The sequence below is a fragment of the Loxodonta africana genome, chromosome 10, assembly GCF_030014295.1.
Source record: "Loxodonta africana isolate mLoxAfr1 chromosome 10, mLoxAfr1.hap2, whole genome shotgun sequence".
In the NCBI taxonomy this organism is placed as follows: domain Eukaryota; kingdom Metazoa; phylum Chordata; class Mammalia; order Proboscidea; family Elephantidae; genus Loxodonta; species Loxodonta africana.
Genome location: NC_087351.1, coordinates 77010709 through 77033943, shown reverse-complemented (window position 1 = coordinate 77033943; position 23235 = coordinate 77010709). Strand labels below are relative to the sequence as shown.

The 23235-nt window shown below is 42.5% G+C and overlaps 1 protein-coding gene across 4 annotated transcripts in view; it reads left to right on the top strand.

Moving 5' to 3' along the window:
• Positions 1-278: 278 nt before the first annotated feature.
• MAX (MYC associated factor X) overlaps positions 279-23235 on the top strand; it is a 28946-nt gene continuing 5989 nt past the window's right edge. Inside the window, exons 1-3 of one of the 4 annotated variants that reach the window (XM_010588691.3) lie at positions 279-520; positions 1237-1263; positions 8759-8866. In XM_010588691.3, the coding sequence (XP_010586993.1) occupies positions 485-520; positions 1237-1263; positions 8759-8866 (171 nt within the window). In that variant the 5' untranslated portion in view covers positions 279-484. The remainder of the gene's footprint in view (positions 521-1236; positions 1264-8758; positions 8867-23235) is intronic. The other 3 variants (XM_003408715.4, XM_010588692.3, XM_003408716.4) reach the window with 3 other exon arrangements.

The window sequence follows — 23235 nt, the reverse complement described above, 5'->3', positions numbered from 1 at the left end:
TCGGGAGGAAAACCTCCTGACAACTCGCGGTCTGTGGACTACGACTCCTAGAAGGCACCGCGCCGCTTCTCTCTCCGCCCCCCCTCCACGGGACACGCAGGCGCTTTGGGCTTCGTCAACAAGCCGGGCTGGCGTCTCCTGGATGAAGTTCCTGATGGGATTTGTAGTTTTTCTGGCGCCAGCTGGGCGGTCGGTCAAAGGAATGGGAACTACAAGTCTCGGCGGCCTAAGCGTGACGAGTCGTCACGTGGCAGGGGGCCGACCGGGCGTGCGTGCCGCCGTTGATCCGGTGCTGCAGTGAGGAGGTGGTTCTCGCCCGTGTTGTGTGTGTGAGAGAGCGAGTGAGTGAGTGAGTGAGTGAGTGAGTGTGTGTGTGTGTGTGTGGGGGGGGACTCGGCTTGTTGTTGTCGGTGACTTCCCCCTCCCCTTCACCCCTCCCCCTTCCCCGCCGCCGCTGCAGTGGCCGCTCCCTGGGCCGTAGGAAATGAGCGATAACGATGACATCGAGGTGGAGAGCGACGTGAGTCCCGGGGCTTCTTCTTCCCGTGCGGGTTGTCAGGCGGGGACAGCGGCTGGGACTCTCAGCGGGGCGCCGGCGGGAGGGGGCCGGGCTGCCGCCGCCTCATTTCCCTTCTCTCCGGGACTTGGACCGCTTTAGTCGCCCTCCCGGCTCGCTTCCTTCCCAGCTCCTAAGCGGAGGGGCCTCCAGGGACTGGAAGTGGGGAGGAGACACGCGGCCTATGGGACCCCCACCTCCCCTGAGGAGGAGGGTGCTGCGGCCGCCCGCTCCTACCCTATTCCGCTCAGGATCCAGGGGACAGGGGTGGGGTGCGCTCGGGATCCCATTGTCCGGATCCTGGGAAAGGGGACGGTGCTCAGGACCTGTTCTCTCGGTCTGCGATCACTTTTTCCTGTGACCTGCGGATCCTGGGGGTGAGGGAGGGCAGAGAGGGATGAGAGTGTCCAGAAGCCCCGAGCTGGGTGCAAGGGGGAAGAGACAGTGCTCGGGACCCCCTCCTACCCCGGTCGGATCCGGAAGGAGAGGCGGCGCTCAGGACCCCCCTGCCCCGCTGCCGGATCCCGCTGAGGGGTTGGAGCGTGGGGTGGGAAGGGAGGGAGGGGGTCGGACTGACTCCCCACCCGCCGCTTCCTCCGCCGCCGGCATTTTCTAATTATTGAATATGAAGTGTAAAAATAACTTTTATATTTTCTATTTTTTTTTTTCTCTTATTTCAGGAAGAGCAACCGAGGTTTCAATCTGCGGTACGTCTCCTACTCTCCATTTCATTTTCATTTCCGTTCAGTTCTAGTACATTTGGGGGTCAGAGAAAAAAAGAGATCGTTCTATTTTAACATTGTAGTAAATCTGTTAACCGCTAAGGTGAGGTGGGGCCTTGTTCTGGGATTCCAGGTATTGGGGGAAGGTTGCAATTCTCATAATTCCAGACTCTCGGGTGATAGGTTCCAGTGACTGTGAATGGGATGAGCTGTATGTGAAGAAAGGAATCGTTCCAGTAGTTTTCAGATGGGGAATCTAGCCACCACACTCTAAAGCAGGAAATGAGAAATACAGCGTTCTGAAGTAGACTGTAGCATAATTTCAGGGCAGTGTCCTCAGAAGATGTAGAACAAGGAGGTTCCAAACAATATCTGCATATTAGTCGTGAGTGAAGCTGAAGCACATGCAATCACCTTTAACCAAAAGTCATGTGACTGCTGTAGACCTAGAATCTGGCATGTGATACTGTAGTGCAGAAATTGGAAATGTAGAGGAGCCAGAGGTTGAATATGAAAGTGTCACATGCAGCTTATTGTGGTCTGACTTTTTATATTTGAGTTGAAGGAGAAGTATAAAAAATAGGAAAATTGTTGGAAGATGTGGCATTGGCAGACAGGTTTGCTAAGAGATGAGGACTCCATACACTGTATGGACTCCATACAGTGTTATCAGTAATTTATCAGGGTTATTAGTATTTTTAGTAGATGATTCTGTGGATTTAGGTATACACTAATCTCATGTCTTTGGAGACAGAGCCAGTACTGTGAGTGTTCTGTGAATAATAGATTAGAGGGGAAGAAGGAATAGACAAAAAACAAATCAGAGAAGTGAAGGGAGAAGTATATCAGAGTATCTAATATATGACAGTTGGAAAGAAGGGTATAGAATAGGGATCAACAATTCAAATGTCTGTGGGGGCCAGGCAGCGAGATAGTTAGGAATACAGCAGTGGGAAGAAGTGAGGACTGGGGTACTGGGGAGCACACACCTCTTCTAAAAAGGCAGCCATTACTCAACTCCAGTGAGTTGTTACTATGTAGGGGTGAGGGTTCAGTGCTGACAGGTTCCCTATTTTTTTTAAGAAAGATTTGGAACCCGGATTTTTATGTTATTCTGATTTTTAAAAGAATGTGTGGAATGTTCAAGCTGTTTAGTGGCTGGTTAGAGTGTGCATGATGCCACTTTGATACTTCTGGTATACGAATTTAATTACCACAGGATGAAGGCAGGCACTCTTGTACCTGCTCTTTATTAGAGCGAGCAAAGATTGTGCAAGTGGCCCAAGCAGATGCACAGTAAGAAAAGTGTTGCTTTTAAGAACTGATACTTCCATTAAACTGCAGGATACAGTTGTCCCAGGAGTCCTAAAAATTGTCCTGGAAAATAGTCGCTAAGAAGATTTTTTTTTTTTTGCCTTAGGTCTTTGAAGTATTACCACATACCTGTATTTGTACATATATTTGAAAATTGAATTCCTTATTTGGTTATTATTATCTCTAATAATTTAGAGTCTGTTTACATTAACAGATGTATCATGTTCACGGCCCAGTCTATTTGAAACATTTTTTTCCTCCAAGTTTCCATTTTTAAGATCTGCCCCAGGGCCTGGGCAGGACTGGCGGGTAGGGATTGACTAGAGCTCTCATAGGCTTCCTTTGCAGAATTACCCATTCAATTGGAATTATTTTGGCTCTCCATTGAGAGAAAAGCTTTCTTTGTGAGGTTTTGGCTCACGGTTCTTGAAAGTGTTCTGCTTTTCAAAATATTGAAAAGTTGATGTAAATTGGTTTATTAGATTATTAAAATGCCTCTACTCTCTTAGAATGCCAATCTCATTGTCTTCCCTAGATGTTTTTAGTTTGGTGTTAAGGTGCCTAGGATTTTTCCCTTAGATTTCGGGGGTTAGGGAAGGCGTGTGGGTTTGACCCTTTGTTTTTATTTTGACATATATACTTGTTAAGACTTTTAAGATAATCACAACAGCATGGAGAAGAAGGAGATGTGCTACAGGCAAATTTTGTAGTTTATCAAATAATTGTGAACGAGTGAGGTAAAAAAGGATTGTTTTTTTTTTCTTTGTGAATACATCTCTTTACTCTCTGAGACTTAGTATAGGTAATAAACGTTTTTAAAATTTTGCGGGGGGGCTGTTAAGCTGTATCTTAGGAATAATGTTCAGAAAAGGGCGTGAACTGTAAACAACCAAGTATTTAGATTTGTAAACCAACTTTTAAAGTTATTTGAAAAAGGTTCTGTGGGTCCTAATATCAAAAGAGACATTCGTGTTTTGTAACCTCACTGCAGTAAGTACAACCTTAGTACATGAGAAATGTAGGATACTCAGCAAGAACAGAGTTAGGAAATAAGGCTAACTGTAAGAGAAAGTGAAACTGTTTTGACGAATATTTTTTGCTATTGCCTCGGTACAAACGGAAAACAACTTCTCCAGCAGCAGCCAGTAAGCTTTGTTTGAGGAAGTAACCCCAAACCATTTTTATTATTAAATTCAAACACCACAGAATCCAACTGATGCTACTTTATTTATTTTTGGAGGGAAAAGCTTGCATTTTGAAGATAAGTTTCTGGGACAGGTATATATTATGCAAGGGGTTCCTTTTGCTTTGTTTCTATTTGGGAAGTTTCTTTTGGAAAGGAAACCCTAGGCCTTTTCCAATGTATTGTCCTTTGTGGCAGCTGAATGTGTTGGAGTTACAGTGTACCTGTAGGAGATTTAAAAACAGATTTGTGCAATTCCACTTCTGTACCTTTCTGTTGTGACATATTTTTAACTTCTAAGCTCTCTTTTTTTTTTTTTAAGCTCTCTTAGCTTCTTTAGGGATTGCAGTGTATTCAGAAAGAAACGAGCTTGGTCACCTCCGAGATTGGAATCCACCCAGGAATTGAGTGTCTGTTTTACCTGAAATCAGTTGCACAGCAGAAGTGCTGCATGATTCATGTGCTTTGTCTCTCCTTAGAGTGTTGACAGTGATGCAGAACTGTCAGGTTTGGTTTCTCAGTATGCCTGTTTGATAGAGCAAAGGATATTCTTACGTTTAAAAATTCTTTTTTTTTTTTTTAAAGATGCTACTAGTGGTGAAATAGTTGATCAGAAATTCCAACTTGGTTTTTAATTAAAATTTCCTGACCAAGAAAGGCATCCTTCATCTTAAATGACTATAGTTTGATGGCATGTTTTGGTAATAGTGTTCCCAAGCTCTTTTAGGCACCACATGATAAAGTCTGGATAACAGACTTACTCATTAGATGATGTTGGGAATGTCTTGGCTTCAAGCAGGATAGGTGTTGGGAAGTTGAAATTAATAATTTCCTCTTAAAATCCTTAGTGAGTTTATCTCCTTCTGGCTGCCTGTTATTTCACGTTGCAGTCTTCATGTTGTTTAAGGTGAATGTTTTAAGTTGCTTAGAAATTCACTTTTATTTATTCTTTCTGGTCCTGATCTACCAGATGGAATAAATTGATCTTTTCTGATGAGAATTTCAGGCCTGTTTGTTTCCAGTGTTAAGGTTATTAATGTTTAATAAGAATAGATTGATAATAACCCTAAGCAATACTACCTTCCATCTAGGACGAATCTTTCTTAAAGTTGGTGAATGTTTAGTGGACAACTCTAATTCTCTGTATGCTGAGAATTTTCTATATTGGAATTGAGAAGATTCCGGTCAGGTGGGGCTAGGTGTCAGGTAGCCTGCAAGAAATGCATTGTTGTGGAGAGCCTTGTGCATCCTAGAATAATGAAGCATTTGTTTCCCCAAGCTATTTGCTTAGAACTTACAGGAAGTAAGGCTGCTGACTGATGTAATACCTTGAATGAAGATGTGTTCTCTATGCAATAAGTTGGAAGGAAATAATTTAAAGAGATTTCCCTCAACTTTGAACAGACCTGTTTAGCTTAGATGACCTCCTGCCAATTTAGCAACTTCTTGGCTAAAAAAATAACGTTTGCCTTCAACATTTAACAACACTTAGAATACACGTGCTTGTTAGTGTCAGAGATGGACAAATTGTAGGTGAGGATTTTTGTTCTGGCTGCCAGTGTGGAAAGTTTAGTGGAAGTAAAACTGAGAGGCTGAATGAAAACCTTGGCAGAAATGGCCAAGCTGGAAGCGATTTGGTGCCGGAGTTCTGTTGAGCATCTGTGGGCCACTCTTCAGTATTGCTAAGTCCCTTGGTATTTGTGTTAGCCTAAGATGCCCTGAAGGAAGAGTTTTCTGGTAGAAACTGCAAATCCGGTGTACCTGAAACCAGTGCCCTTCCTTATAGGTTGTGCACATGAGGTGTATTTGGGGGCCTGCTCTACAGCACGAGAATACCTTGTTGTCTCCTAGAATTGTGCCTGAGTGCTTAATTAATTCCACACGGGTGCTTTCAGTACCACCTGTTTTCATTATCAAACATCTTTCTCAGTTCAGGAAAGAGAAAGCTGGCTTATCTGAGTTGAGCTTTATTTGTTTAGAACACAATTGTTTGCGCCCTCCCCCCCCCCCCCCCCGCCTTTAAATCAGTTTTGAATTTGTGGGAGGATCTCAGATGCCACACATTGGGAGTCTTCACCCAGTTTTTCTTTCTCAGCTCTGAAGTCTTGGCCCCTTCAAAAAGGGTTGCCAGCAAGTGAAGACAGTTAACAAGGCAGTGATAAGTCTGGCAACTGGCCCTCCACTTGAATGAAGCGGGATGGAAGGCAGTGTTATCAGGTCGGGTGGATCTGTGGTTTGGAAATGTTCTCAAACTGAATTCTCAGCCTTGTGTAAAGGTTTTCCATATGCTCTTTCAAGCCACTATAGTGTATCATTAAGTTCAAAGTTGCCTGGAATTAGACATGTTAGTTCTGCATATTTCTAACGTGCTGTTTCAAATGAGGGTTGGAGAGGAGAAAAATACATCCTTGCCATTGTCTGAGAGAGCTTTAAAATTGACTGGTTAAGCATAGCAGCTCAGGCATGGACACGGCAGGAGGGATTGGTCTAAAATCCCACCCTTCTGCTAATTAAATTGAGCCTGGAACCACCACAGAAATTCCATCCACTACTTTAAGAACAGTCCCCAGCCCAGGCTTTCTACCAGGCAGTAGACTGCTGCCTTTCCTTGTTGAGCCAACTTCTCAAACTTGGCTGGCTCCCCAGATGAGAAGCCAAAATTTCTGCTGATGGTCCACAGCCAAGTTCACTTACAATCCTCTAACCGAAAGGCTTGCCTATCTGAGTCCTTTCAGGACTCAGTGAATGGGAAGGGGGTAGTGCATTGTGGGGATGGTTTGGTGTTAGGTTATATTTAGCTCCACCCCTCTAACGCAGGCCTGAGTGAAACCAAGTCCAACTCAATTCTAGCAGCTTGAGATTTGCAGGGCTCTCCCAGAAAGAAAACAGACACTTAGAATTTTATTTGTATCAACAAGAGGGATTGTGGGTAACTGTGGTGTCATTGCTTCTGTGCACAGCTCTTCAGCTGGGAGGAGGGCCAGGAATGGGGTGATTTAGTAGACTGGGAGTATCTTGGGCTGCTGCTGGAGACCAAAGCTGTGCTGTTAACTTGCATGTAAATAAGCCATCTTAAGGGAGTATGTAGCCAACACAGGAGAGTCTGATACCTGCCAAATGTCATCCCTCAACTTTCTAAATGCTTTAGTTATAGTTCAGGTTAGAACCCAGCCCAATTTACATGTGTATAGATGACTAGAGGAGACAGTAGTTTAGAAAAGGACTGGGCACTTAAATAAATTCCTTCATATTTTACACTGCTATTTCATACAGCTCTGAGAAGGCATTTGCTGTTTTCTAGCTGTAAAGCTGTATGATGCAGAGTAGCTCCCTACCCTCAGGTTCTCTGTTGTTTCTAGCTTGATTGTCCCCAATTTCCCTATAATACTCCATATATCGTGATGGTTCAGTAACTACTCATTTTATAGTGGATTCAGACTTGATAAGGAAAGCTTTAGAAATACTCCAGGTCCCTGCCCTGGAAAAGAGGGAGATGCTGTGGAGAACCAGGTTGTGATGGGAACCATGTGTCAGATTCAGCAGAGCCGCAGGTGAGGTGTTGCGCTTGAAAGACCAGGAAATAATTAAAATTACCACAGCTGCTCCCAAACTCCTTTTCCTCTGTAATGACTTAGACTTTTTGGATTAGATAATATGAGAATTTCAAGTCCTTTCATCCCTACAGTTCTTGTCTTGATAGTAGATTTTTATCTGTACATCTTGTCTGATACAGGGATTCTTTTGAGGCAACATGATTCTTACGCTAAGCCAAGCTATTTACTCTTGTTGCTTCATTTTTAAAATCCCTGGTGCCCTGTCTGGGTGGGTTAAAGCTGTGAACTTCTCATACACAGACTTGCTTTTTGGGTAAACTCAGAGCAGGCTTATGTACTCAGGGTAAAATCTCAGAATATCTTTCCATAACTCCCAAAGTGTAGACGTGATTAAGTTCTTGCTTCAGGTCAATTAGGCGTTTGTGTTGAGAGTTTGGAGGAGATGCCCTTTAATGAGGACCTGTTGAACGGTCCTGCAGTGCTTTCCAGCCCTGTCACTTCTACGTGGAGCTCTAGTGCATTTTGCCATTCCTCACTGTTGACAGTGTCCCTCCCCTTCCAGCTGACGGTTCCTCTTTGTGGTTCTGATCAGGACCAGAATAAAGATGTTGGTCTGTGAGCATTTAGATAATGCCAAATAAGTATGACCTGCCACAGGTGCTTGAGGAAATTCTTCAGAGCCTGTGGGTGTCAGAAGATCGCCATCTAGGAAGTGTGTCTTTCTGGCACAATCTGTGAGAGGGGAAGCCCTTGGCAGGATAGCACCTTGGAGCTACTTTAAAAAATAGGAACTCTGAATGCAGTTGGTGTCTTTTATCAGCTCGGTTGTAATGCTTTCAGATTCAAACACCTGGGTTTTCTAGAAGTTTCAGTTTCTATTGTATAATTTGGCTAGAAGATCCTAACCTAGTACCCTTAGTGAGCTGGAGACCAGACAGAGACTCACGGTGATGGGGTTCACACGGAAAGAAGCACGGCACCAATCATTTAGCTCCTTCCCTGGGCACCCTCCATGGGACTCTCTTACAGTGTGGGTGATCACACCCTATGAAGGAGCTGCTGGTGCTTTTCCCTGGTCACCTCCCAGCCATGGACTGGCAGCTCTTCTGTCACATAAGTAAGTTGGGGCAAGGACTGGTGTTGCAGAAGAGTCACATTTTGTCCCCACAAATAACTTTTCTTTTACTTATGCACGAGCTGGATGCATCGAGCTACTTTGGATGTTCCTGTCGCAAGCCTTGCTCACTCCTTTTTCCCCCTTTAGCAGAGCCTAAACCTGGAGACTCCTAACTGTCCATGTCGACAAATCCTTCCCAGTTCCATCACCAGGGACAATGATGACAGCATTTACTTCCAGGCTGTATCCCACCTGCCTTGTACCAAGCAAAAGAGTGACATTTCTAATGTGCTCTTTCTCACATTCTTATAGGCTGACAAACGGGCTCATCATAATGCACTGGAGCGAAAACGCAGGGACCACATCAAAGACAGCTTTCACAGTTTGCGGGACTCGGTCCCATCACTCCAAGGAGAGAAGGTGAGTTTATTAAGAAAGCTGATTAGCCACCACTAACTTGGAACTTGCTGTTGGCCTTAGCAGGGCACGCACCTCTCTGGAAAAAAAAATGTAGCCAAGGGTGTTCGGATGGCATAGTTCTTTTTCTTTTTTGATTCTTGATCCACTTTAAAGGAGCATCATGTACCCTACCTGTTTATTTTACCTTTAGCGAAATATGTCAGACGTACTAGAGCTGCTTATAAGACATCAGTAGAAATTGCCTTTAAAAATGAGCATTAGTTGTAATAAATTACTCATGCGAGAAATTGTTACAACTGTACACTGTAGTATAGAGAGTAGTCCATAGTAGTTTGGGATAGCACTAAAGAGTCCTTAGGTTATTGATACTCCAGATTTCCATGAGAATTTCTTTCATATTGTTCGAAGTTAGTATTTTAAATGAAAACTTACAGGAATGTATGTGAATGGACCTGAACACTAATGGTTTTCCAGTCCCAATGGTTGTCATGTATTTTCAAGAAGTATAAAGTGCATTTTAAGCTTTGTTACAAAAGACTTTGGGACAGGAGACACATTCATACGAAATAGAAGAAAAAAGTAACCATTCTTTCCCCTCTTCCCTTCCCACTGGTGGCCTTCCAGAAACTAGTGTTTTTCCTGGAGGGGTAGGTGCCAGCTGTTTCTACATTTGAAAGCAAAGTTAGGAGCTTTGAGTAAAAAGCCTGTGAGTTAGAGTTATTCCTTGGAATTTGGAGAAAACATCTGTTTGCAAAATTAGTTCCACCCTTGACACAGAATGTAGCTGGCTGATCTCTACAAGAATTGAGTGAAATAAGTGGCAAACTGGGAAGAGGACCTGTGTTTTTCTGGTCCAGTGATCCAAAGTTTAAACAAGCAGCCATTTTCTTAAGAAAAATCTTTGCTTTCAGGTGTAGTTTGAATGGCTCGCCTGATTTAGCTGTGTGGTAGGGTTCCTGGATTTGTTTGGTTATTCACTGTTAAATTTGGAATCATTATGGTTTCATTTTGCTTATATTTGTCACTCTGGTAAGTCATATGCGTTATACTTTATCTAAGATATGGCTTTCCATGTGGCTGAAGCATAGATTAGGTCTGATCTTTATTTAAAAAAAAAAAAAAACAGACCCTGTGAATAGTATTGCAAAACCAGAATTTGCCATGGGTTAGGCCTACTTAGTGTGGACTTGATTTAATGGCCTTGAACCAAGATACTTACCTGGAATAACAACATTCCTGGGCCCAGCACCACGGGAAAGCTTTATGATGGAGAAAAGGACACACCCTCTTTTAGTCAAAGTATACACGTGTAAAGGATTATGTCTTGTGCTTGTCTGAGCTGTTGACAGTTGGTGCTTGTTCCCATACCATGGTGTCAATTAAAATCACTGTGGCGAACTAAATGGACAAGAGTTGCCCTCTCCCAAATCTCATAGTCACATCTAACTAGGCGTGGTACCAGGGCAATGTTCCTGAATTGTGGCCTGTGGACTACCCCCATCACAATCACTACTGAATCAGCCTTTTTGGAGGCAGGCCTGGGAATCTGTATTTATAACAAGCAGTCAGGTGACATTCTTAAGTTCGAGAAGACTTTAGGAGAGGCAGGTCATAGAACGCGCAGCTGTACATTTTTCCTTATCCAGCATATACATTGCCGTAACATTCTTCCTTAAGTCCTTATAATCGCATTATCCTAAATCCTGTGTCGTCTCCTTTCTTCAAGGAAGTCGTAGGTTTGAATTTGGTAACCTTACAAACAGAATAGTTGGTCGTTTGTTGTGACCCATTCGTTTATTCACTCCCTCCATTCAATATGTATATTTATTGAGTCCTGCTACATGCCAGGCACTGTTCTAGATACTGGAGTATAGCAATGGACAAAACAGACAAAAACAAAAGATCTTATTCTGATGAGGAAAGGATAGAAAATGAACTAATAAGTAAAAAGATATATATGGTGCATCAGATAAATGCTGTGGAGAAAAATTAAGCAGCGAAGAAAGGGTTGCAATTTTAACAATTAACTCTCAGTGTGAAATATTTGTATTATCACACAGGACAGGACAGGGTTTCAAAATTAGAGGCAAATAAGCAATGTTTCACTAGGAAGGTGACATTCGAACAAAGATTTGAAAGAAATAAAGGAAAGAACTGTGCCTCTATCTGGTGATGAGTATTCCAGGCAGAGGGAGGGCAAGTGTAATAGCCTTGAGGCAGGAGCATGGGAGCATCCCTGGGCTGTTGTAGGAAAACAGAGAGTCCTGCTGGTTGGAGTGGAATGAGTGAAGGGAAGGTGGTCAGGGTGGTCAGAGAAGTAGCAGGACTGGTGGGGGTGGGTGTCAAGGGAAGCCAGATTTTAAAGCACCAGTCAACAGAGCCCTAATTTGGGAATTTACTAGGTGCTATTCTAATTTTGAAACCCTGTCCTGTCCTTTGTGATAATACAAATATTTCACACTGAGAGTGAATAAAGGAAATGGCTATTAGCTCTGATTGAATTCCAGCCCCTTCCCATCTAAAGACCTCGATCTTCTTTATTCTGTCTACCAGCACTATTTCACAGTGCAGTGACTCTAACATAATACTTGGGTTTCTGAGACTTCAGAGTTCTCACTAAATGTTGCAATTTTTTTAAATGTGGTATTTAAACCAAAGGAAATTGGCTCATGCTGATTTTGATTGCATGTTACCAAGTGGACATTTACGTGCAAGAGAGTGCCTCTTCTAGAGGACACGTGCCTTCAGTGTTCATGTTTTGTTTCTTAAACGCTGTTGTTTGAGTCTTTTGTGTCCTTTGCTGTTTTTCAGCTGGATGTGGAGCCATCTGGGAAAGGTAGGATGGCATTAGAACCCTCAGCCAGTCAACCAGAGTAAAGTAGTAAGGGCAAGCTCAATTGTGCCCTGTTTTTTATAAGGAGGTGTTACCTTTTTTAGAAGAAAAAATTGTAATAATTCTGTTTTAAGAGACTTCAGTTGGGGTCCCTAGGGAATGTTGTTGAATGGCTCCTTGCCAGCATTAAGTTCACCATGTTGATGTAATTAGGTTATGACATTATGTAAATAATCACAAAATGATTATTTTCAGGGCTTTTGAACCAGTTCAAACCAATTCAGTCATGGCTGATAAAGCATAACTAAAACGCCTGAATTCTTACAATTTAGGTGATCCAGAATGGGAAAAACTTCCGTTGAAGCGTTGGAATGGGAGACTTGGAAAAGGCATAGTGAGCTCTTTCAGGAGCCTGATGCAGGAGATTGGATTATTGCCAGGACTGTGGAGAGCGACGGACATGTGGACATTAAGAGCTGCACGGGGCGGGGCGGGGGGGGGCAGGAGCGCCATCTTTGAGCAGGGCACTGCAGTTTCTCCCTCTGAGCAAAATCCTATGGGCAAGAGATTTGGTTGCTGTGCAACACATCTGCTGCTCTTTTCTTAGAAGAATAAGTTTCTAGCAGGGCTTTGACTCATAATTTTTCCCATTCTGGTTCACCCAAATTCTAAAAATTTGGGTCAGCTTCCGGTGTCGCTTCCTTGGCCATGGCTGAACCAGTTCGAAGCCCTGATTATTCTACTGTGTGAGTTTGGGGAACTTAAAGCAGATCCTTATAAGGAAGGCCTACAGTCTCCTGTGACTTGAGCATCTTTATGTCCCAGGTGACTTCTCATTTAACATTTAGATTGTCGTATGTGTGCTGAGCTTTTTATTTTTAAAGAGAAACTAGCGTTGTTAGATTAACCAAGAATAGGGGATACGTGTGAAAAAAAAAAAATAGCTTTGAGTGTGAAACCTGAACTCCATTTATCCTTTGTTTCTTACATTTGCACTCTAAAATAAACATCCTAAAGAATAGTCATCTTTTACTTGTGTAAAGAAAACAATAACTAACATCCGTATTACAGCGTAAAGTTAAGTCTGCACAGCAATTCAGTTGGTATAATTATTGCTGCTACTACTTATCAGAGGAAGCAGGCTCAGGATCGTGATTCTAGTCTATAGGGGACAGGGACTAGAACTCAGGACTGCTGGTTGTCAAGTCCCATCTTCCTAACACTCCATGTTGTTACTGTTGAGTCAATTTTGACTCATGATAGTGACCCTATAGGACAGAGTAGAGCTGCCCCAGCGGGTTTCCAAGGCTACGGTCTTCCTTTATGGAAACAGACTGCCACATCTGTCTACCCTGGAGTGGCTGGTGGGTTTGAACTGGCGACCTTTTGGTTAGCAGCTGAGTGCTTAACCACTGGATGGCCAGGGCTCCGATACTCCGTAACCCATTGCTGTCAAGTCGATTCCAGCTCATACACTCCACAGAGGTAAACAATTTAAGGGTATTTTAAAGAAATCTTGCCAAAATACTTATGTCTTTATCTTGGGAGCTTTACCTGGAGAGAAACATTAATCTGGGCTGTGTGTGATACCTGGGCTACTAATAAAATACTCTTCCATAAGGGGCATCAGTCACTAATATTGAGGTGCAGAGAGTCGAGGATCATTAAAGTTTGTAAATTACTTCCAAGTACGCATGGCTGCTCTGAGCCCAAGGAGCAGAACGTTACAGTTGGCATCCATTGGGTCTTGCCATAGGTCCCGGTGTTCGCAAGTGGACCTTTATGTGCAAGAGAATGCCTCTTTTAGAGGACATGTGCCTTCGGTGTTGACGTTTTGTTTCTTAAACTCTGTTGAGTCTTTTGTGTCCTTTGCTGTTTTTGAGCTGGGTGTGGAGCCAGCTGGGAAAGATAGGATGGCATTGAAACCCTCAGCCAGTCAACCAGAGTAAAGTAGTAAGGGCAAGCTCAATTGTGCCCTGTTTTTTATAGGGAGATGTTACCTTTTTTAGAAAAACAACTGTAATAATTCTGTTTTAAGAGTCCTCGGTGTCCCTAGGGAATGTTGTTGACAGGCTCCTTGCCAGCATTGAGTTCACCATGTTGGCGTCACCCCATCAGTTTGCCTTTACAGTGGGGGTATAATTCTGCTGTCTCTCAAATAAGTTAGCTTCAGCACCTGAACCAGATGATTATATCCAGTCAGTGTCGTCTTATCACATGTGACTTTAGGGATAAAAAAAATCAGTGTCGTCTTATCACATGTGACTTTAGGGATAGAAAGTTGTATTTCACTATTGCCATTTGTATCTGTATGGTGGTTTGTAGTAGTTTCTCATCTTTTAAGTTTCTTCCTAAGTGCCTGTTGACGATACTTAACTGCTGTCTCAGGCATATGTGCTCTGGATTTCCTCCTTCTGGATAGGGCTATGTTGAAAAGAGAAAAATATAATCTAAATGAAAATTAACAACAGGGTTTTCACCTGGTCAGCACTAAGGTCAGAATTTCTGAATTTTGGTGTGAGAACATGAGGGCTGCCTCTGTCAGCGCCAACCACAGAGTCTGGCTCTTACACATTGTGGAGTGAGAGAGAGAGCCAAAGGAAATGGCAGGCTCGCTCAGCTCTTTAAAGAAAACAGCAGTGGCCAACTTTGTGGTGCTCTCCTAGATGAATAAGAGCCTTACAGTGCTGTAGATATTTAAAGGTGTAATGAGTGGTGTCTACTCTGGGGGGGTCTTGCTCTCTTTGGGAAATGATCATACCTAACAATTAACAATGATAGGTAACATGCTGAGCAACAAATAAGAGGTAAAAACATTGAGCTAATTTCAGTTTCATTTCCATTAGAACCTGATTTCCTTAACAGGTAGATGTTGAAACCAGATCATTTCCTTATGCCAGCGAACAGAATGATCCTTCAGGCTGAAAGACAGGATCCCTGGTAGATCCTCCCATAGCTCTGTGACCAAGGCATTTATCTCAACTGTAATTTTACATATATTTATGTGATTGGAAACCCTGGTGGTGTAGTGGTTAAGTGCTATGGCTGCTAAGCAAAAGGTCGGCAGTTCGAATCCACCAGGCACTCTATCCAATAGGGTCACTATGAGTCGGAATCAACTCAACAGCAGTGGGTTTTTATGTGATTACTTGATGAATGTCAAATAACCATTGAATAACCATAATAAGTACTGTGAAGGCAGGGAAGACGTCTCCTTTTCATCATGTTTCTTCCTTCAGTGCCTGGCACGTAATAGAGAGCACAGTATTTATTAACTGAAGGAAACAAGTCTGCTGTGTACCCTGGCAGTGTTAAACTTGGAGGTAGCCCGTTCTGGCGAACATCTCCAAAGCCAGGACAGTTCATTCAGCAACACTGTGTCTTTACATCGTATCTGGGCTGCTGGTTGGAGTCTCCTTAAAATGAAATGTGAACCACCAAAAAAAACCCCTTGCAGATGCCTCGATTCCAACCCATAATGACCTTATAGGACTCTGCCCCATAGGGTTTCCAAGACTGTAATCGTTACGGAAGCAGACTGCCGCTCTTTTTTCTACAGAGTGACTGGTGGATTCAAATGGTGACCTGTCAGTAGCTGAGCACTTGTCCACTGTGCCACCGCCTTGTGCATTTCACCCTGTTACTTACTCATTGAGGTTATTACCTCGCCAGACTCCAACTTGGGCAATTATTTTCTCTTGAATTTTCTATATCTTAAGTGGTTGCCCATAGCTGCCCAAGTCCCCCTTAAGCTTTAGGCTAAGCATGTATAAATGTATTTATTTAATTCTTTATACACTGTATTTGTGCTCTGCTGAAAACCTAGTTTTTCGTTTACCCATTAAGGTTTAATAACAGGCGTTCCATGTTCTCTTAATAAGGTACCCAACTTGCCCTTTTGCTTTTTCTCTTCCTTTCCTACATTGTTGTTGTTGTTAGGTGCCGTTGAGTCAGTTCCAACTCATAGCGACCCTGTGTACAACAGCATCAAACACTGCCCAGTCCTATGCCATCCTCACAAACATTCCTACGCTTGAGCCCATTGTTGTAGCCACTGTCTCAGTCTGTCTTGTTCAGGGCCTTTCTCCTTGTCGCCAACCCTCTACTTTCCTACATTAACCCTCAGCTTTATCTGAGTCTTTTCTTTTCCTCAAGGTCCAACTCAAGCCTGGTGCAGTCCGGCTTTCACTTTTTTTTTTTAAGTCAAAGAAATACTGTGTATCTCTATTAATATAGAGGCTGGAGTGCCCTGATATTACAATATCTGCAGTGTACTTTAAAATTCTTCAGGACCAATAAAACCAGTTGCTGTCCAGTTGATTCTGACTCATGGCAACCCCATGTTTGTTGGACTAGAACTGTACTCCATAGAGTTTTCAGTGACTGATTATTTGGAAGTATACTGCCAGGCCTTTCTTCCAAGGCACCTCTAAGCAGACTCCAACTGCCCACTTGTCCATTAGCAGTTAAGCATGTTAACCATTTGCACCACCCGGAGACTCCTCAGTCCCAATGGTGTCATCTAAATGTAGGTGTGTTCTTTTTAATCTACACCCTAGAGGTAGCCAGCTGCCCGAATAAGGCAGCTCCCCCCTCAAAAAAAACTGTTGCCACTGAGTCAGTTCCTGTTCGTGGGGTCACCATATGTTGCAGAGTAGAACTGGGCTCCATAGGGGTTTTTTTTTTTTTTTTCTATTTTATTTTATTTTAATTAATTTTTATTTTGCTTTAAGTGAAAGTTTACAAATCAGGTCAGTCTCATACAAAAATTCACATACATCTTGCTATACACTCCTGATTGCTCTCCCTCTAATGAGATAGGACAGTTTTTCCCTCCACTCTCTCTCCTTGTGTCCATTTGGGTAGCTTCTGGCCCCCTCTGCCTTCTCATCTCCCCTACAGACAGGAGATGCCAACATAGTCTAATGTGTCTACTTGATCCAAGAAGCTTGTTCCTCACCAGTAGCATTTTCCATGCCATATTCCAGACCAATCCCTATCTGAAGAGTTGGCTTTGGGAATAGTTCCTGTCTTGGGCTAATAGAAGGTCTGGGGACCATGGCCTCCAGGGTCCTAGTACCTGTCTGACCATTAAGTCTGGTCTTTTTATGAGAATTTGAGGCCTGCATCCCTCTGCTGCCTCGCTTCCCTCAGGGGTTCTCTGTTGTGTTCCCTGTCAGGGCAGTCATCAGTTGTGGCTGGGCACCATCTAGTTCTTCTGGTCTCAGGCTGATGTAGTCTTTGGTTTATGTGGTCGTTTCTGTCTCTTAGGCTCATAATTACCTTGTGTCCTTGGTGTTCTTCATTCTCCTTTGGTCCAGGTGGGTTGAGACCAATTGATGTATCTTACATGGCCACTTCCTAGCATTTAAGACCCCAGACGCCACTCTCCAACGTGGGATGCAGAATGTTTTCTTTTTTTAAATAATTTTTATTGTGCTCTAAGTGAAAGTTTACAAATCGAGTCAGTCTCTCACATATAAACTTACATACACCTTACTACATACTCCCATTTACTCTCCCCCTAATGAGTCAGCCCGCTCCCTCCTTCCCGTCTCTCTCCATAGGGTTTTTAAGGCTGTGAGCTTTCAGAAGCAGATCATCAGGCCTTGTCTCCCAAGGCGCTTTCTCGATGGGTTAGAACTGCCAACCTTTACACTTGGTAGCCAAGTGCTTAACTGTTTGAGCCATGCAAGGATTAAGGCAACTCCAAAACAAAAAACGCAAACCCACTGCTTTTTAGTCAATTCGGACTCATAGTGGCCCTGTAGAACAGAGTAGAACTGCCCCCCTAGGGTCAGGTTTCACATTTAAGAGAACTATTCACAAGGGCTACCCAATCCAGTGCATGCTTTCCTGCCTGTATACACTTAAGTGTTTCTCTCTGCCTGGCCCTCCCATTCCCTGTCTCTAGCTACCCGGCCTTCAAGGCCTGTATCAAACTCTTCACTGCCCTTTGAACCCAATGGTACCTCTCTTAACTCTGCTGGCCTTTTGTGTTGCCCTTCTGTGTCTTCCTTATTCCTTTTTCTTCTTTTTTAACATTTTATTTTTGTTTGGGTGAAAGTTTACAGAGCAGATTAGTTTCCCATTCAACAATTTATACACATTCTGTTTGTGACCTTAATTGCAATTCCCTCAACTCTCTACCAGCTTCCTCCCTGGGTTCCCTATTTCCATTCGCCTATCTTTTCCTGCCCCTCCCTGCCTTCTGAACTTTGTTTTTGGGCAAATGCTGCCCTTTTGGTCTTGTACAGTTGCTTGTTCTGGGGAGCACATCGTTAATGGGTATTATTGTTCACTTTATAGGCCTGTGTATTGCTAGGCTATATGGTGATCTCTGGGAGTGGGTGTAGTTCCAGGTTTGAAGGGTGAAAAGGGGCATAGTTTTGGGGGTTCCAACAGTCTCTATCAGACCAGTAAGTCTGGTCTTATTTATGAATTTGAATTTTGTTCTACATTTTTCTTCCACTCTGTCCAGGACCTTCTATTATGACAGAGTCAGTAGTGGTAGCTGGGCACCATCTAGTTCTTCTGGTCTTAGGCTAGTGGTAGCTGTGGTTCATGTGGTCTATTAGTTCTTTGCACTGTTCCCCTGAGTCTTTGATTTTCTTCATTCTTCTTTCCTCTAAACGGGAAGAGTCCAGTAATTGTATCTTAGATGGCCACTCACAAGCTTTTAAGACCCCAGTCACCACTCAGCAAAGTAGAATGTAGAACATTGTCTTTATGGACTATGTTATGCCAGTTGACCTTGATGTCCAAGACTGGTCCTAAACCCTCAAGCCCAGTGACTGAGTCCCTTAAGGTGTTTGGTTGTGGCTAAGAAGTTTTCATAACTTTGCCCACTGTGTGCTCTACCATACCAAAAACCAAACCCACTGCCGTTGATTCCGACTCATAGCGACCCTATAGGACAGAGTAGAACTGCCCCATAGAGTTTTCAAGGAGCACCTGGCAGATTTGAACTACCGACCTCTTGGTTAGCAGCTGTAACACTTAACCACTACACCACCAGGGCTCTACTATATACATGGATATATCTGCAGTACATACAAATATGTATGTAGAAATATCCTCTGCCAAACCTATATATTTTCATGGGTATAGTCCTATATGCTATCCCACACCTCTTCAGCTTAGGTACCTACCTATGTATCATCCACTTGTGAATTATCATGTTATTAGTGTCATGGCAGGGTTGTGTATAAGTATTTACTGTTGCTGCGTTTTACTTTTGGGTACCTCCCAGTGTTCTCCTTTGCCTTGGTCATATTGTGCTGGTATCCCCCTTACTGTATATTGCCTTTCCTTTCACCCAGGTTAATACCTGTCTACTGTCTAGTTAGTGGTTTTTCTTCCCTCCCTCTCCCATTCCTGGTAACTGTCAAAGAATATTTCTTTCTGTGTATAAACCTTTTCTTGATTTGTTATAATGGTGTTCTCGTGCAATATTTGTCCTTCTGTGATTGACTTATTTTACTCAGCATGATGCTCTACATACTCATCCGTGTTATGAGACGCTTCGTAGATTCATCGTTGTTTATTGTTGCGTGATACCCCATTGTGTGTATGTACTGTAGCTTGTTTATCCATTCATCCATTGATAGGCACTTAGGTTGTTGCCGTCTTTTTGCTATTGTGAATAATGCTGCAGTGAACATGGGCATGCATATGTCTATTCATGTCACAGTTCTTACTTCTCTAGGACATATACCTAGTAGTGGAGTTCCTGGATTATATGGCATCTGTTTCTAACTTTTTAAGGAAGTGCCATACCATTTTCCATGGTGGGCATACCATTTTACAGTCCCACCAGCAGCGTATGAGAGTTCAGATCTCCTCACACCCTCGCCAGCATTTGTCGATTTCTGAGTTTTTCTGTCATTGCCATTATTGCCAGGGTGAAATGTTACCCCATTATTTTGATTTTCATCTCTTTAATGGCAAATGATGTGAGCATTTCTTCATGTATTTGTTGGCCACCTGAATGTGTTCTTTGATGAAATATCTGTTAATGTCCTTTGACCAATTTTTAATTGGATTGTTTGTCTTTTTGTTGTTGAGGTGTTGAAGTTTTCTATAAATTTTAGAGATGAGTCCCTTGTCAGATATGTCATTGCCAAAATTTTTTCCCCAGTCTATGACTTCTCTTTTTATTCTCTTTTGATGTACGTAAGTATTTCATTTTTAGGAGGTTCCAGTTGTCAAGTTTATCTTTGGCTGTTTGGGCATTTTTCCTTATTTCTGTGATTATCTTACCTACCTAACTAAAAGATAATGCTGCTTGAAGCCAAAATCCTTGTTAATTATTTTGGGATTCTCTGCTATACAGAACTGGGAGGAAGGAGTCACTTCGATGAAGAGAACTTAAGAGCTAGGAGACTCTAACTTTTTTTGCATCTTGAGATTTGGAAGGATAGGGCTTGCTTACTAGGCTTTTCCCTTTGCAATTCTTTTTCTGTTTTCCTCTAAAAAAAAAAAAAAAATGTGGAAAATTCAGAAAAACCTAAGCCTCCCCCCTCTAACACAACCATATTTCCTTTGTTCTAAGATTCTAACAAACACTGCCCAGTAAAAATTTAATGCAAGCCACAAATACATTTTAAATGCAGTTTATTTTAGATACAGTTAAATTTTCTAGTAGTCATGTTAAAAAAGTTAAAAGTAACTGGTAAAATTAATTTTAATAATGTATCTTATTTAGCCCAATGTATTAATTATAATTTCAACATGTAATCAATATAGGGAGCCCTTGTGTCCCAGTGGTTAAGAGCTCGCCTGCTAACCAAAAGGTCAGCAGTTCAAATCCACCAGCTGCTCCTTGGAAACCCTATGGAGCAGTTCTGCTCTATCTTATGGGGTCACTATGAGTCGGAATCAGCTCAACAGCAAGGAGTTAACAGGGTTAAAATCAATACGGTAAAAATTATTAGTGAGATATTTTACATTTGCTTTCTAGCACTAAGTCTTAAAAATTTGGTGTGTGTTTTACGCTTACGGCACATCTCAATTCAGAGTAGTCACAGTTCAGGTGCTCATTAGCCGCACGTGACTAGCGGCTACTGTATTGGACAGTGTAGTTCAAAGACATATTTTCCCCACCCCACCCATTTTAATGAGACTGACATTGGGTACCATCTTAAAGTGGATGTTAAAAGAAATGCCCCCCTTTTTTCCTCTGCAAAAAGCTGCTTTTAAATCGTGGTTCATCTTAAAACGTATGGCATCTAAGTAACAAGAAAATGTGAATCGATTTGCATATTCTTTTCTGGTTTCCTCATATACGTGCTTTACACGGGTGAAATGTTACAGCTTGCTGCTTTCATGTAATATGCTTTTTCCCTCATGCTGGTGTTCATCTTTCCTCATTAAGGATTTTTCTGTTGGACATTTAAGTTGCTTCCAGTTTTCCAATTTTGTAAACGAAGTAATGGTGAACATCTTGGTGTACGTGGCTGCTTCCGTAGGATAGATTCCGAGAAGTTGGATTGTTGGGTCAAGGGGTGTAAGCATCTGTTTTTTTGCTGTGTGTTGCTAAATTGCTTTTCAGGATGATTGTTTCCATGTCTTCTTTTTCTCATTTCTTACTTTTTCAACAAGTTCTAAAGACTAGCTTTTGGTGGTGTTTTGAGAGTACCAATTTCACCATTACTGGGATTTTTTTTTTTTTTTTGGAAGGGGATGACTGTTTCCATAGACAAAAGGCAGTATCTTCATTAGTTTTGTATTTTATTTATTATCTTGGAGAATAATTTTTTTTCTACATGTTTGTTTACCAGTTGGATTTCCTCTTTGTGAACCTGTGTGCTCCAGTTCTTTGTGGCTAGAGATTTGATAGGGAAGTGCCACACCTTGGTTTCGAACACCAGGGGCACAAGAAAAAAGAATGCAGGGTTTGAAAAGTGATTCATGCTGACGCTTAAACAAATGTCCAACTCCTAGCTTTAACTAAGCCCCTTATAGAGCCTGATAGCTCTGCCCTTGCCTAGTGGTGAGCAGAACAGTCCTGCAAGCTAGGGAAGGCCTGGAAGAAGGAAGCGGCTGAGGGGCCACAGGCTCTGCTGGCTGTCACCCCACTACCCTCCAGCCTCACTTGTTGGCATTGATGAGGGTTCTCCCTTTTTTTTTTTTAATTGTGTTAACTTCACATAACGTGAAATAAACCATTTTAAAATGAACAATTCAGTAGCATTCAGTGCATTCATAGTGTCGTGCAATCACTGTGTAGTTCTAAAACATTTTTCTCACCCCAGAAGGAAGGAGGTCCCAATGAAACTTTCATTCCAACTCTGAATGAAATCGTTTCATTTCATTCAAAAAACCTAAGTCTATTTCACAGTCTAACTTTTTTTCCCAGAAGATAGCTTATTCAAATGTAAATTTACACCAGCTTTGCCCTAAACCCCTTGATTGGATGCCAACTCACAGTGACCAACCCTATAGGAGGACAGAGCAGAACTGCCCCAGAGGGCTTCCAGAAGCAGACTGCCACATCCTTCTCTCTTCGAGTGGCTAGTGGGTTCGAGCCACCGACCTTTCGGTTAGCAGCCGAGCTCTTAACCACTGTGCCATCAGGGCTCCCTAGCTTTGCCTTAGCCCTGTCTTTATCTCAATATGTGTAAAAGCTTGTGCAGATTTCAAAAAAATAAATGTTTTTATTTTCTTTAAAATAACTAGTGCAAAATAAAACATGTCAGTTGGTGAGTAAGGTAGTAAGTTGCTTTTTTCCATCCCTCAGGACATGGCATTTAGTTCTTAAGGGAACAAAGCATCTGAAATACTGGCTCTATAGAATCTCTTTTTGACAGAAAGCTAAGATCAGTGTCTCTCAAGTCAGCCTTAGGACCCTGGGAAACAGCAGTGCGCATACCTTCTGGTGTTCCTGAGGTTAACGATGTAGTACTATTGTTCTCTTCCTCACCTCTCCCCACCCACCTTTTAAGACAACTTGGATTGTTATGCAAATCCAAGGTACTGTAATAAGATTTACTACTCCAGAAAGGTTTGGAACTCTGTGTGTAAGGCTTCCTTAAATGGGATTTAGTAACCTTGGACATCATCCAAAAAAAAAAAAAAAGCATTAGCATTTACTATTTCAGGAATCATTTGGGGTCTTAAAAGGTTCTTATTGGAATCCAACTCTTTTGGATCTGGGGCCTTTCATTGAAATACATAGTAGATTTTTTTCTCCGGCACATGGGGTGGGACAGACTCAGGTCCAAAGCAGAGCTTTGTAAAAGTGGGTGCCTCTGGAGGATGGGTTGACTCTGAGGACATACCTGTTGACAGTGACAGTCACTTGGCAGGAAGTGACAGCAGGTAGGGAGGGCTGTCAGAGAGATGAGAAAAATAATTAAAAGCTAGTGTCCATGCCCTGTGTGACTTGGTGATGCAGTAGAAAGAGCATGGATTTTCGAGTCACATGACTGCATTTGAATCCTTTCTAAGCCTCTTAGTGACACTGATTTTAGGCCACTTCCTCTCTGAGCCTCAGTTTATCTATAAAGTCAGGGGGTACTAATACCTACCCCCA